Source organism: Microplitis demolitor, chromosome 6, assembly GCF_026212275.2.
Source record: "Microplitis demolitor isolate Queensland-Clemson2020A chromosome 6, iyMicDemo2.1a, whole genome shotgun sequence".
In the NCBI taxonomy this organism is placed as follows: Eukaryota; Metazoa; Arthropoda; class Insecta; order Hymenoptera; family Braconidae; genus Microplitis; species Microplitis demolitor.
Genome location: NC_068550.1, coordinates 15098206 through 15113712, shown reverse-complemented (window position 1 = coordinate 15113712; position 15507 = coordinate 15098206). Strand labels below are relative to the sequence as shown.

General features: G+C 28.7%; 1 protein-coding gene across 1 annotated transcript; it reads right to left on the bottom strand.

Moving 5' to 3' along the window:
• Window positions 1–12735: 12735 nt before the first annotated feature.
• On the bottom strand, window positions 12736–13113 carry LOC103578081 (uncharacterized protein F54H12.2-like). The gene has a single exon (XM_008559031.1). The coding sequence runs from the start codon at window positions 13111–13113 to the stop codon at window positions 12736–12738; it is 378 nt and encodes a 125-aa protein (XP_008557253.1).
• Between the last annotated feature and the right edge of the window lie 2394 nt (window positions 13114–15507).

The window sequence follows — 15507 nt, the reverse complement described above, 5'->3', positions numbered from 1 at the left end:
AATATACCTTTTAAAATAAGCTTTGGGTGATTATTGTAACTATCATAGTTTTCGAGATATATAAAAAATAAAGTTGAAAAATTGGGAAAATCGGGAAATTTTTAATTTCGCATAACTTTAGAAGAAAAATTTTCAAATTTTTCTCCTTCGGTAGAAATGCGTTGCATGATGATAGAAAACTTCTGACCAAAATTCATCCAAATCAAAAGGGGTCGATTCCAACCATTGGTTGATTTGACATGAAATGACCCATATATATATATATATATATGTGTCGTGGCTCGGCTTCACTCCACGAGATGGCATTTACAACTCGTGCCTATGCCTGTTTCAATATTTAACGATTTCTAATATGTTACTTCCAACACGGCGTCTTAGGTGGGCTATACGATAGATACACTTAACTGAGGGATCTCAGCTATCGTATACTTAGACGAAGCACCTCTTACCCCACAAATACTTTTTTCCATCTCTCCTCTTCTCATTATCACTCACAACGTTTCACTCTTTGGTAGTTGGCGACTTCGGCAGTGATGATTGCAATCTAATCCTAAAGTATCGTAGCCAAATATATGTATATGAATATACATATGTATATTATAACGAAAAAAATCTATCTAGGTACGCTAATACTTATTAGCGATTATTAGCGAATTTGCAATTTTTATTAAACAACAAATAAATACAAAATCTCTATGTAACAATAACCAAATACTGTGGCATTGTACAAATAATTTTACTTCATTACAAAATACTGAATGTAATAATAATAAAATACTGAATGTAATAATAATAAAATTAATCTACGACAAGCTTGACACGGTAGCCTGGGTAAAGTTTGCCAATTTCAAACAGGAGATCCTGATATATCTCGTGTTTGTGCTCTTCTTTAACCGTGATGTTATATTCAGCTGGAGCTGAAAACTCAATAACATAAATGTTACGAGCGGTTTTGTCGAAGAGCACAATATCAAGTTTATTGTGATCGATTTTCCGCGTTGTTGCGAATGACACGTTCCAATAAATACGGCAACGGTCATTCTCAACAACTTGCGGAATATCTCCTGGCAGATAAGGCAGCACTGGTGTGTTATCGATACCGTGAGTATGTCTGAGGTGGTAAGAAAGTACTCGCAGAGCAGCATTGTGACGCTGGACGTATGCATTTCTTGCCAGCACAGGACATGCAGACAATAGATGCATAAGCGTCTCAGGGTGTTGTTTACAAACCCTACACAATGTGTCGGGTAGCTGCATCTGGAGCACTTTAGCACGGTATTCAAGAGTATTGATTACACCATCTTGGCAGGCAAAAATAGATCTCTTAGTCTCGGACATCAGGCCAGCTGACTTAAGGAAGGAAAACGTCAGCTGCTCGAACAAGCCATGTTCACGTACGTGCTTAAGGAACACGCTGTGCACAGACCATATGTGTGCTGAGCAGTTTTTGTTGGTCAGCATTGCTGAAGACCCTCTTAAGTTCCTCCTTAGGGAGTTCGATAGGAGGGTTTACTTTTCCAAGACAGAGGGATATTGCCGCATACAATGCTGCCTTGTATAAAAACGCTCCCCTATGCCTATTCTCATGACTATGAACAATCTGCATAAGGAAGGCGTCTTCATCTGTAGTGAAATTGACCATCTCGTATGTTATACCCAAAACCAAACGATCGTGTAGACACTCCAAGCTCTGTAGACCTATCCCTCCGATGTGCCGGGAAAGGTATAATCTGGTGAGTGAGGATTAAGGAGGCATGCTCCGATACATATTCATGATTTTGCGTGTCTTGATATCGAGATTTCTGAGCGCTTTTCGGGCCTTTTATTATTATTATTATTATGATTATTATTATTATTATTATTATTATTATTATTATTATTATTATTATTATTATTATTATTATTATTATTATTATTATTATTATTATTATTATTATTATTATTATTATTATTATTATTATTATTATTATTATTATTATTATTATTATTATTATTATTATTATTATTATTATTATTATTATTATTATTATTATTATTATTATTATTATTATTATTATTATTATTATTATTATTATTATTATTATTATTATTATTATTATTATTATTATTATTATTATTATTATTATTATTATTATTATTATTATTATTATTATTATTATTATTATTATTATTATTATTATTATTATTATTATTATTATTATTATTATTATTATTATTATTATTATTATTATTATTATTATTATTATTATTATTATTATTATTATTATTATTATTATTATTATTATTATTATTATTATTATTATTATTATTATTATTATTATTATTATTATTATTATTATTATTATTATTATTATTATTATTATTATTATTATTATTATTATTATTATTATTATTATTATTATTATTATTATTATTATTATTATTATTATTATTATTATTATTATTATTATTATTATTATTATTATTATTATTATTATTATTATTATTATTATTATTATTATTATTATTATTATTATTATTATTATTATTATTATTATTATTATTATTATTATTATTATTATTATTATTATTATTATTATTATTATTATTATTATTATTATTATTATTATTATTATTATTATTATTATTATTATTATTATTATTATTATTATTATTATTATTATTATTATTATTATTATTATTATTATTATTATTATTATTATTATTATTATTATTATTATTATTATTATTATTATTATTATTATTATTATTATTATTATTATTATTATTATTATTATTATTATTATTATTATTATTATTATTATTATTATTATTATTATTATTATTATTATTATTATTATTATTATTATTATTATTATTATTATTATTATTATTATTATTATTATTATTATTATTATTATTATTATTATTATTATTATTATTATTATTATTATTATTATTATTATTATTATTATTATTATTATTATTATTATTATTATTATTATTATTATTATTATTATTATTATTATTATTATTATTATTATTATTATTATTATTATTATTATTATTATTATTATTATTATTATTATTATTATTATTATTATTATTATTATTATTATTATTATTATTATTATTATTATTATTATTATTATTATTATTATTATTATTATTATTATTATTATTATTATTATTATTATTATTATTATTATTATTATTATTATTATTATTATTATTATTATTATTATTATTATTATTATTATTATTATTATTATTATTATTATTATTATTATTATTATTATTATTATTATTATTATTATTATTATTATTATTATTATTATTATTATTATTATTATTATTATTATTATTATTATTATTATTATTATTATTATTATTATTATTATTATTATTATTATTATTATTATTATTATTATTATTATTATTATTATTATTATTATTATTATTATTATTATTATTATTATTATTATTATTATTATTATTATTATTATTATTATTATTATTATTATTATTATTATTATTATTATTATTATTATTATTATTATTATTATTATTATTATTATTATTATTATTATTATTATTATTATTATTATTATTATTATTATTATTATTATTATTATTATTATTATTATTATTATTATTATTATTATTATTATTATTATTATTATTATTATTATTATTATTATTATTATTATTATTATTATTATTATTATTATTATTATTATTATTATTATTATTATTATTATTATTATTATTATTATTATTATTATTATTATTATTATTATTATTATTATTATTATTATTATTATTATTATTATTATTATTATTATTATTATTATTATTATTATTATTATTATTATTATTATTATTATTATTATTATTATTATTATTATTATTATTATTATTATTATTATTATTATTATTATTATTATTATTATTATTATTATTATTATTATTATTATTATTATTATTATTATTATTATTATTATTATTATTATTATTATTATTATTATTATTATTATTATTATTATTATTATTATTATTATTATTATTATTATTATTATTATTATTATTATTATTATTATTATTATTATTATTATTATTATTATTATTATTATTATTATTATTATTATTATTATTATTATTTTTATTATTATTATTATTATTATTATTGAGTATAAAAAATGTTATTTGAATGGAAAAAGTATCAATACACTGTAAAAAATTTGCAGTTTAAACGCGGAGAGAATCCCGAGAGAGCGTGGAATTAATGACTTTTCATACATTTAATCCTCTTTTGGGTGAATTATACTCCGAACGAGACTGTTGGAAAATATTAATTATAAAAAAAAAATTATTACTACATAGTAAGCTTAGGTCTTTGAAATTTTGACATTTGTATTGAGTACGGAAATAAGTATGGGTTCCCTTTCGAAATATTCACATGAAATGATTTTAAAAAGTCATAAACAGCTGAGAATAAAACTTGCACAAATATAACTTCACTAAGTCACAAACTGTCGTATGATTTATATGACCATACCATGAGATAAAATTCTATATTGCATCGAAATATCAAATATTTCCATAAAAACTATCTTATTATAGCTATTCAATAATTTAATAGTTTTACTATGTGTTACAAGTACGAAATTATAATTTAGTAAGCAACTAAAATATTTTATGGATTAGAAACGTAATATTTTAAGATTAATGATTAATATCTGAATAAATTATTTATTTAAATGATTGATAAATAATGATGTTCTTAATTAACAATCGTTTCTATTAAATAAAAATTTATTTAAGTATTAAAACTCTGGGCGGGAGTGAATGCGGATTGAAATAAAATCCACAACACTCTGAAATCACTTTATTCATAAAAAAAATCCTTATTCACTCCGAATGCCAAGAGTTTTTTTAAACTCCGGAACTTCGAGTGACGGATTGAATTCGGCTTTGGGTAAAATCTGTATACAATCTGGATTTACTCCCGATTTTTCACAGAATATAAACAAAATTTTTATCTTCAATAAATAATAAATTAAAAATATTTTATTGTCAATACACGGTGTCCCAGAAGTCGCGCACCCCATTGTAGGGATTGAAAAAGAAAAATATTCTGAGACGAGAATTCCTTAGCCATATTTCAATCAGACGCATTGATAATTAATTATTAATTAATGAAAGTGACCAATCAGGAGCGCGCGACAGAAGAATAAAAAGTGAGTGGAAATGCAGTGAGAGACGCTAGAGCTGCTGCCGGCTTCTCACGCAGCAGACCGAGAGTAGGGACGGACTAACCGTGGACGGCGGACGTACGTGACGCTAAGTAAATGTTTGAGATCGTGCATTAGTGTTGGCTAGCGTAAGTGCATCGGTAACAATGCACGTATGAATGTGATTGAGGATATTTTTATTATTTTTACTACAGGCACAAGATTTGACGGAAGTCGACGGAAAAAACCTGAGAAATTACTAAAGTCAATCGGTCATGACTGAATTTTGATTTCTAATTGGAATAATTGGAGTAATTTTAAATTGAAAAATCAGTAGAAGAGCTCAGGCACGCGGCGAAATATACTGGACGTAATGTTTATTCATGAGGAATGATTAGAGTAATTTTTGATTGAAAAATCAGTAGCAAAGCACTGGGCGGCTACGACTGAATTTTTTTTTTTTTTTCATTAGAAATAATAAGAGTAATTTTTAATTAAAAAAAGGAGAAGAAAGAGTCAGTTAGAGGGCCTGGGCAACCATGACAGAATTTTGGTTTTTGATAAGAATGATTAAAGTAATTTTTAAATGAAAAATAAGTAGCAAGGGTAAGTAAGAGGCACTGGGTGGCTACCCAGAGAGGAAAGTACGACGGGTCCAGGCTTGGCCCAGTCTTGGCCCAAGTAAGTAGAACCTTGGCCCAAGCTTGTAAGCCAGTCTTGGCCAAGCCTTAGGAGGACTCTGAAATGTTAACACGGGACCCGACTTGATTGCTAGACCTGGCCCATTCTTGGTTGCTAGACCTGGTCCATGCTTTGTTGCCAGTCCTGGCCCAGACTTTGTTGCCAGACCTTCTTGCCCATGCATCAAGGAAACGGATAAATTTAATTAAAACAAATTTTGTTATCATTAACCTCGTAGAATTAATGAACATTAACGGTTAAACTATCTAAAAGAGGTAAATGGTATGAAAAAAAATTGGTAAAAATTCTGCTGGGTTCCGGGTGCAAACTGCCGTCTTCCTGATTGCTAGGTCCGAACGCTAGCTACTGGACGAACCTACTAGTGTTGAACTGAAACATTAATATGATCTACTTATTAAACTATAGGTACAACCAAATTTGGGTGATCCTACCGTGGCCCAATACTGGCTTACCATTGGATGACCAAGGCTAGGTTACCCTGTCTCGATCCAAGTCTGGCTTGTCATTGGATAGCCAAGACAGGCAAACCAAGTCTCCACCCAAGCCCGGGTAATCATTGTAACAGTCAAGGCTAGGTTACTCCGTCTTGACCCAAGCCCGGATTACCATTGAGTGGCCAGTACTGTGTACCCAATCTTGAGCCAAGCATGGACTAATATAGGTGTGCCAAAAGTAGGTTCCCCAGTGCTGAGCCCCGTCGTTTAACTCTGGCAGCTCCTGCATAGGTATTAATGATTTTTCATTATCATTTGGAAAAATTAACGTAATTTTTAAATGAAAGATATGTAGCGAGGGTAAGTGAGACACACTGGGCAGCTATGACTGATATCTTATTTTCATTTGGAATAATTCAAGTGATTTTTGATTAAAAAATTAGTGGCAAGAGTCAGTTAGAGGCCTTGGGCGGCTATGAATAAACTTTTATTTTCATTTGGAATAATTTGAGTAATTTTGAATCAAAAAATTATTATCAAGCATCAAATAGAGGCCCTGGGCTGCTATGACAGAAGTTTGATTTCTTATTGGAATTATTCAAGTAATTTTTAACTAAAAAAGTAGTAACTAGGATTAGTTAGAAGCACTGGTTAGTAGGTACAGGATTTCTTCATTTTTTAAACCATTGGAGTAATTCTTAATCAAAACCCAGTAGCGAGGGTCAAGCAAAGGTACTGGGTAGCCGATTTTTTTGGTTAATTACTAAAATATTAATTATTATTATAAAAATAAAACTACTATCAACTCGAAAGGCTTAACAGAGGATCGGCTATCAATTAATTCCGCTAAATTAATAAAATATTAATTATCAATACTAACATCAAAAACGATCAACTCAGACGGATTAACAAAGTGTCGGCGACTTTTTTATTTTGGTTAACTCATAAAATACGAATAACTATTATGATTATTAAATTAAAAAAGTGATTGACTCAGGCGACCTGAGAGAGTTCCGTCAGCTGATTTATCATGATTTATATTGAAACAATAATTATTATTATTAAAATAAAAAAACAATCAACTCAGAGGCGTTATCAGTGTCGGTTGCTGATTTATTTTCCGTAAAAAACTTCTGTATTTTCATTCATTTGTTCTCCTTGTTTATCAACTCTTTCTTATTCTTATTGTTGCTATCATTCCGACTCTCTTTTTTTTTTAATTTTTTTTTCTCATGCGTTTCGCGATTCGATTTGCTTCCCGATTTCATTTGTTTTGTTCCGTCTCTTGGCTTACTGTTTTCCATTGTCAGTCGTTCCTAAAATTTCTGTCAATGAACTACGTTATCATGTGCTGCAATAATAATTGAATAAATACATGTCAGGACATATTGGCGGTTGGGATGTTGGAAAAATACGCATATTAAAAAATATAACAATATTTTTATTTGTCATAGCACATAATATCACTGGGTTAAATTAAATGTTAGAAATCTGAAAATTGTAAAGTCATTGGTGGTGGGAGAACAGGGATAGATGTTCTATGGAGAGCAGGAGGATCCAAAACCTAACAGTCAGTGGTTGTATTTGGAAATGGTCATTACAGTGAAAAGTTAACAAATAATAACGATGTTAAGTAAATTACGAGCATTGCATCCTTTATTAAACGATGGTTTTGATGAAGTACTCATAGCTATTGGTGAGGGTTTTGAAAAGCAGCACCAGGTTGTTATAGAGATAAATGGACCTAATACAACTCCAGATTCAAGTGAGGACTCGGGGCAAGATATGTATCGTACATCTCAGGAAAAATATATGAAAATTGTAAGGGTCTACCCTGGCTTTCTCGTACCAGGAGGTTCGGACAGCCCTTCTGAAAATGCTCGTGTGGACGTTGAGCACCGGGTTCGAAAATGCCTGATATAGCCGAGTACGTGGCTCGATTTAGGATGGTGGAAATAGGTTGAAATAAAAATTAGATATAAATATAAATATAAATAGAATTATTTTATTACAATTCGTTGTTTATCTATTCAGTAATAAATGATTGAAGTTAAAAGTTTTTTTGAAAAATAATTTATAAATTAAATAATTAAAGAAACTGGACAGAATTCCACTGCGCATGCGCGACACTCTTTGTCGTGTGCCTGATGATTTTTTTACTCGGATGCCCGCGATACCGAAACTCAAATTTTATATTATTTTATTTTATTTTCAGGAATCAATATTTATAATTATGAATGACGGCTGTATACTTAATTAGAATTATTCGTACAGTGACGAGAAAAGTACTGACGATGAATAAAAGTTCTGCATGCACAGCGAATAAATAAATCAATCAAAATATAGATAAATAAATTAAGTTAATAAAAGACGATAAAATTACTTGGGAAATTACCCTCTCGTGTTTGACAAATTTTGTAGTAAAATAAATATAACCTCTATGCCAAGGAACTTACATCAACTTGTCCCAGGTGTTGAGCCATGTCCCTGATCCTCCTTGGACAAAAAAACTGGTCGGGAAAAACGAAGACCAAAAAAACAAACTTCACAAGAAACAGACTTCTAAAAGGCGTCTGCCTGACAAAAAACTTTAGCACAAGTAAATTCAGAGAACCAGTAAGTACTGCAGGTTGAGCGACTGCTCAGCTCGGCTTACAAGTTATGATTCTTCTTTTTGAAAATGAGTTTGACGACGAGGTGCGTTGGGCCTCTACCCCCACCGTTGCGCGAAATCAATTGAATTTATATAGTTCTTCATCATATAATTAGGTATTAATATTGAGTTTATTTTATTGTTGAAAACAGAGGAGTTCTTGAAAAAGATAACTTCAGAGACAGTAGAAATAATCAATATTGAGTTAGAAACTCACATGAATATTAATCTTTAGTCTGTCTATCGAACTTGGGAGTATGCACGCTCAAGTAATTATAGCAAGTTCAAATTTTTAATCTAATTTTACATAATTTTTATTCTTCATTCTATTTTTTAGATGAGCCCAGTAGAAGAGAGCTTCTAGAGAAAAAGAAAAATGAAGTCGTATTAGATTTCTTAAAGTCGTTTTTTTTAGATGGAAAAAGTGTATACAATCTCTAAATTTATGATTATTATTATTGAAATATTTTAAAAATTCAGATCTTATTATTTTTTTATCTGATTTCAGAATATCCCTCTTCATCAACTCCGACGGCTCAAAGTCAAGAGCCAGCTCTAGTAGGCGTATCTGAGAAAAATGCTGAGTCTTCACATGAAGATATGACGTTGAGCAGAAGAAAAAAAACCACAACAAATAAAAATTCGAAAGGTCAAAAATGTAGATAACAAAATAAAAATTTCAAAGAACAATAAAACAATTAAAAAAATCTGGGCGTCGGTTGACCCTGCAGGCCAGCCCCAAAACTTCCCGCTGTTTTCGACCTCAAAGAGCTCGAAAACATGAGTGTAGATATATTGTCGAGCTCTTTGAGCTCGAAAATGCTATCACATGCAATTGTTTTATCACGATCTTTTCAAGCTCTAACAAGTTACCTGTTATGCTGAAGTTTTAAAATTTAAGAATCGAAAATCATCAATGAAGCGGTTATTAAAATTTAGTTCCTGATTATGTTCAGTAAAATAAGTGTATTGAGGCAGAAATCAATGTCGGGGATCAAAATCAAGATTTAAGTAAGTTTTGACTCATGTAAGAAACAATAAAATATGAAATATCCGATAAAAATATTAAAAACTACGTTTTATCGATTTTTTTGTTGATAATATGATTTAAACTAAAAACCAAGTTCGATGACATTATATGATCAAAAGAAACCATAAAAAATATGAGTTGGTATGATATCAGGCACATTTTAGTACGTTATATTATGATTTATCCGGAAAAAATAACATAAAATGTTATTTTTTTAAATTTTCAACGTTGAAATCTTTTGAACTAATCAATCGATTTTGATAGTTGAAGTGGCAATCGGCGCGTTTTATTGAATTCTAGAGCTGATTGAAATTTGAAATCGATCGCGTCCGTCGTTTCGAAAATATTTAGAAAAAACCGTTTTTTACCATTTCTTTCTCCCGCGATAACTCTCGAACGAATTATCCGATTTTGATGTTTGAGGTGGCAATCGACGCGTTTCATCGAGTGCTAGAGCTGATTAGATTTTGAAGTCGATCGTATAAGTCGTTTTTGAGAAATCAATAAAAAACTAAAAAAAAAATTTTTTTTTTCGTAATTTGCAAATATTTTCGAGTCTATTCGATCAAATAATCTGAAATTTTCAGGAAAGTTGATGGCCAACAAGATTTTTCGATTGCCACCTCAACCATCCCAATTGATTCATTAGTTCAAAAGTTACAAAGAGTTTACATACATACACATACACACACTCGGACATCATTCTGAAAATAGTCAGAATAGCTTCCTAGGACCTCAAAACGTCGACATCTGATGAAAACTCGATTTTCGAAAATCGGGGTGAAAACAATAACTTCCCGAAATTTTTGAAAATCGTCGATTTTCTTAGCGGGAAGTTAAAAAATGAAAAAATAAAAAAAAACTACGATAATGTTTGAGTAACATTGTATGATATTTATAAAACAATAATAAATTTGTAACTCAAATTGTATTTCAATTTTAAAAATATATTAAATAAAAAAAAAGTAATGAAAAATATTTCTTATTAATTATGATTTCTTCTACTCCTTATTCCCGTCATTAATTTATTTTACTTCAAGTTAACTATGAATATTCTGAGTAGGATAAGTAGAAAAATAGCAGTTTGAAATAACGCTAAAATTATTTATATTTTTTCATCTTTTTTATTATAAAATCTTAGCCTGAAAAATACATGTTTTATCGTCTGCAACTTTGATTATAAATTAAACCTCTTCCAGATAAATTTGTAAATGATTTACTTAATTTATTTTTATTTCTCTTTTTTCTATGTTTGACAATTTGATTAAACATTCTTAATGAAAGTCGATCGTTCTATTTTGTGTCTTTATTAAACAGTTTACAAAATGATGATAGGGAGATGTTATTAAAAAGCCAATGAAGTACAACAATCCAATATTGACCACAAAAATTAGAAGCAATATCTTGTAGTTGATGTTTATTCCATTTGTAACTTCTGCAGTTTCTTTCAAGGCGTTGAGTAAATCGAGGGTCACTGGGTGGTCATCTGAAGCTGTCGAAGTAGATTCCGTATCCATTCTTGTTGACAAAGATTGCAACCCAATGTACTCCTGGTTTTGTGTGGTCATCGGTATTTGCAATGATTCCACAAGGGCGGGGCTATGCCCAAGGGATTTTGTCTGCTGAGTAGACTCCGCTGGTGCAGGCATCGGTGTATGGTAACAGTTTCAATAACTGCCGAGTATCCATAAAACTAACCGTACAGCGCGGTTTCTTACTGGATACTCAATTTTATTCACTACTTCTCTATCTCATATACTTTTTATTAATCAATTATAATACATAATAACTTGTCTTGAAGAATCTATTTCTAAAATATTATCGAATTCCAAGTATACTACAAAGTTCACATTAACTTCAAGAGCACTAGCAAAACGTGCTTCTATTCTCAAACTGCCAGTTTTTACCAAATTCCAATGAGAAGCTAGATTAGCTGATAGATCAGGTGTTAAATCAAAAGCAAATATAGTGTACCCATGAGTATACTCGATACGTGAGATACAGTTCCCCGTATTTCCAAAATGGATACCCGTTCCACCAAAAAGTGTATTAAATGCCTCCATCCCTAAGTAATTGTCTCCATAATTTGGCTGTAACGCTCGGCCCAATAGCTGTTTCCCGTCAATGTATAAGGAAAGATAGTTTACTGAAAATGTTTGGAAATTAAATGGGTTATGAATTTTTGAGTTATTATATGCTCGATTATGAACTAAACCAATTATTATTCTTTTAGGTAACTGACTCAATACAACATTATCAATGGTGTTACCCAGTATACCCTGATATAAATCAAATGATTTTACTTCAACTCTAGTTAATGGATACTTTGCTGTTGTTTGACCCAAAGTTCTTGCATGAGCAATCAAAATACTTGGGCTAATTTTCACTCTTCTGACAACTAAAATTGCTTCTGAAATCTCGACAATGTAAGAATTCGCACTGCCATCCATAAGACAAAATGCGTTTTTTGAGCGGATTAATCGAATTTTCATTTTAACTCCATAAAGCAAAAATTTATCTTGTTAAAAAACATCACAATGTAAATGTCCCATCATTTCAAACTCTTTTCCTTTTAACGAATAAGCAACCGTTCATCTAGACCGGTATTTTTTTTTTTTGCTACTACAGCATCCATTTCATCCCGGATATCCATAGACCATAAAGACATTTTCAGATGACTTTTCTTTGCGTCAACTCCGTAATTTAAAAGTGTACTATGTAAGCCTTATGAGCGTAGGCATCATTGGACGGGTAAATCATTTTTTGATTGAAAAACACATCTACTTGATTAGACATAGAATGCAAAAAATTATTCACTGGACCCACATAATCTTTTTCGTCTACTTTACCATTAGATTGTATAATTTTTGCTTTGACTTTTATTATAGTATGCGATAAATCAATGTATTCCTCGCCATGTTCAGATACGACAAATTCTATAGGAGCATCGCTCGTCAAAGATGTCATTGGATTGTAATACGTCCATTGCGATTGTTCAATACTTGTTTGTGTAGGCGGTAATGTGAATAAATCAAGTTCTGATTTCGTGCACTCAGCCAAATTTGAATGTAAAAACGACATTTTTAATTAAATATATCGTACACGTGACGTTTCTTTCGAGAATTTTTTACTTTACGCACTTTTTTAGTATATTTTCTCTTCTTCTTAGGGGATTTCCTTTTTCTTTTTGCTGATTTTTTTTTTATAACTGTTCTGCTTCTCCACCCTACCAGTTCTGGTAGTCTTATAAGTAATTTTGCGTATGCGCTTTCTTTTGTATCCAGAGTCCTTCATGATCTCATCCAATTTTTTCTGATGCCTTTCTTTTAAGACGTAATCCCGATTCTGTAAGCCTATGCTTCAAGGACTGTTTTAGAGGAATTTGTCCCGTTGCGAAATTACTCAACACATTAGCACCTGCATGAAGTGCCTCTTTTCCTATAGCGCGTACTGCTTTACCAAGAAACGCGACTACTCTACGAAAGAGTCCTCCGACAAAGGCCCCTATTCCATGTCCATGCTAATAAGACCCAACATAAACTTTACCAAATGTATTATATTTTTCAATGTAACCTCCTTCTGCCTGGTTATTGTAATACTCGATATAATGAGACATTTTTAATCAACTCTTTTAAAGTGCAGTGTAACGTTCAATGGTCCATAGTCAAATGGTACAGGATCTCCGTCATTATCTCTTATATCTATTTCAATTTTTCTAAATGAATTCGATAAAACTGGAATATAGTTAGGAAAACCATAGGTGCTGGTAATCATCATACCATAGGTATATGAACTTGCATCGATAGGTATTATACGCAACAGTGCAGAGTTCACATCACCAGTTACATAGGGGGAACATATATCTGAATATATAAAGAGACTGCTGGGCAAACCTCGTATTAAACTCAGAGATCTTTTACTTATACTTGTGAATCCATAACTCCTTTCCTTTCTATTACCAATTACAAATTTTTGCTGATTATTTCTATCAATGTATTCTATCAATTCGCTTGACTCTAGTATATCCTGATTCATTTATTTCAAAATGAAAATGCTTTATTGTAAGAAGAAAATAAGTCAAATTATGTACCAATTGCTTTGGGTCATTATAGAGTCCAGGTGGAAAATAAAAATCATCACGTATATCATTTAATCCTTCAGCTTTTATTAAACATATTTTACTTTCTTTTTTCGATTGCATATGAAGAAAACTTGCCGGAAACTGTATCTCTTTTAAGCCAACAACCCTTTGACCTTCTAATTTAACATGCTCAGGCAGCGTTGATGTATGATTGGTCGCTATGTTGTTGGGGTAGTAGTTCATATTACTATCACTAGGTAAAATCATATGAAACTCTGATTTATTCATTCTGATATTGTTGATGCGAGAACCCAAGAATTAAATTTATCTGAATATTCCTGTCACTTGACCGAATATTGCTTATTTTTTCCTTTTCCCTTGGATTTAATTATCTTCTCGATTGTAAATTCTTCTTTTTCAAAATCTTTATTAAAGCGTACTAATTCTTGTTCATAAAAGAAACCATCAATTTCTCCACCATTTAAATCTTTTAATTCATAAATAGGAATGTTCTGTCGAAGTTTCGCTTCGTTATTTGAAAAATTTCTTCAGTATAATCAGCCTCATATCCTTTCTCGAACACAGCCTTATATTTACTGATCCGTACATAGTCGTTCACCTTATATTTAAAGACTCTTTTTCGAGCTGTTGGTGATAAAAACTGTTTATTAATATTATCCCATGTGACTTTAGCATTGTATATAGTTACAGATGATGGTTCCATTCTAATTGAACTATGCTTTGTATTATTGTAAGCATCAATTAATAGTTGTAAGATATCTAAATAGCGATAAGTTTTATGATGAGTAAAATGTCGCCACATACGTTCGTTCAGGGTTCGATTTATTCGTTTTACCACTGCACATTTAACATCAGGATTACGAGCTGTTCTAAAGTTTATATTTTTTGATTTCAAAAAGTCCTGAACAGTATTAACTACAAATTCTTTACCCTTATCTGTTAGTAGTATCATAGGAGTACGGTTATTGCTACGATTGAAAATATTTTTAAAACTTTGAAGTACAGTTGCTGCAGACTTATCTTTTACCAGCTCCATCCATAAATATTTACTAAGTATATCTATTACTACTAAAAGAAATGAAACACGATTTTTATATGTTTTTAAAGGTTTTAATTCAACTAAATTTACTTCCCGTACATCATCAATATTTGAAACAGTATAATGTAACCGTGGAAATTAACGTTTCACAGGTCTATGTCTGGTATAACTATCTTGAGTTGCTAACCACTAATTTATTTTTTCTTCAGGTATCTTATTTTTAAATTTTTCCAATAAATTTCGAGCTCCAGAATAAGAAATAGGGTTAGATGGATCATAATATTCTTTTTTGAGTATTTCTTCTTCTTCTACAGTCGCTGCCATTTGAATAAAT

What these genes read in the sequence shown, in the direction of transcription:
- LOC103578081 (XM_008559031.1), bottom strand. Translation starts at nt 13,113, where the DNA reads ATGTCGTTTTTACATTCAAATTTGGCTGAGTGCACGAAATCAGAACTT.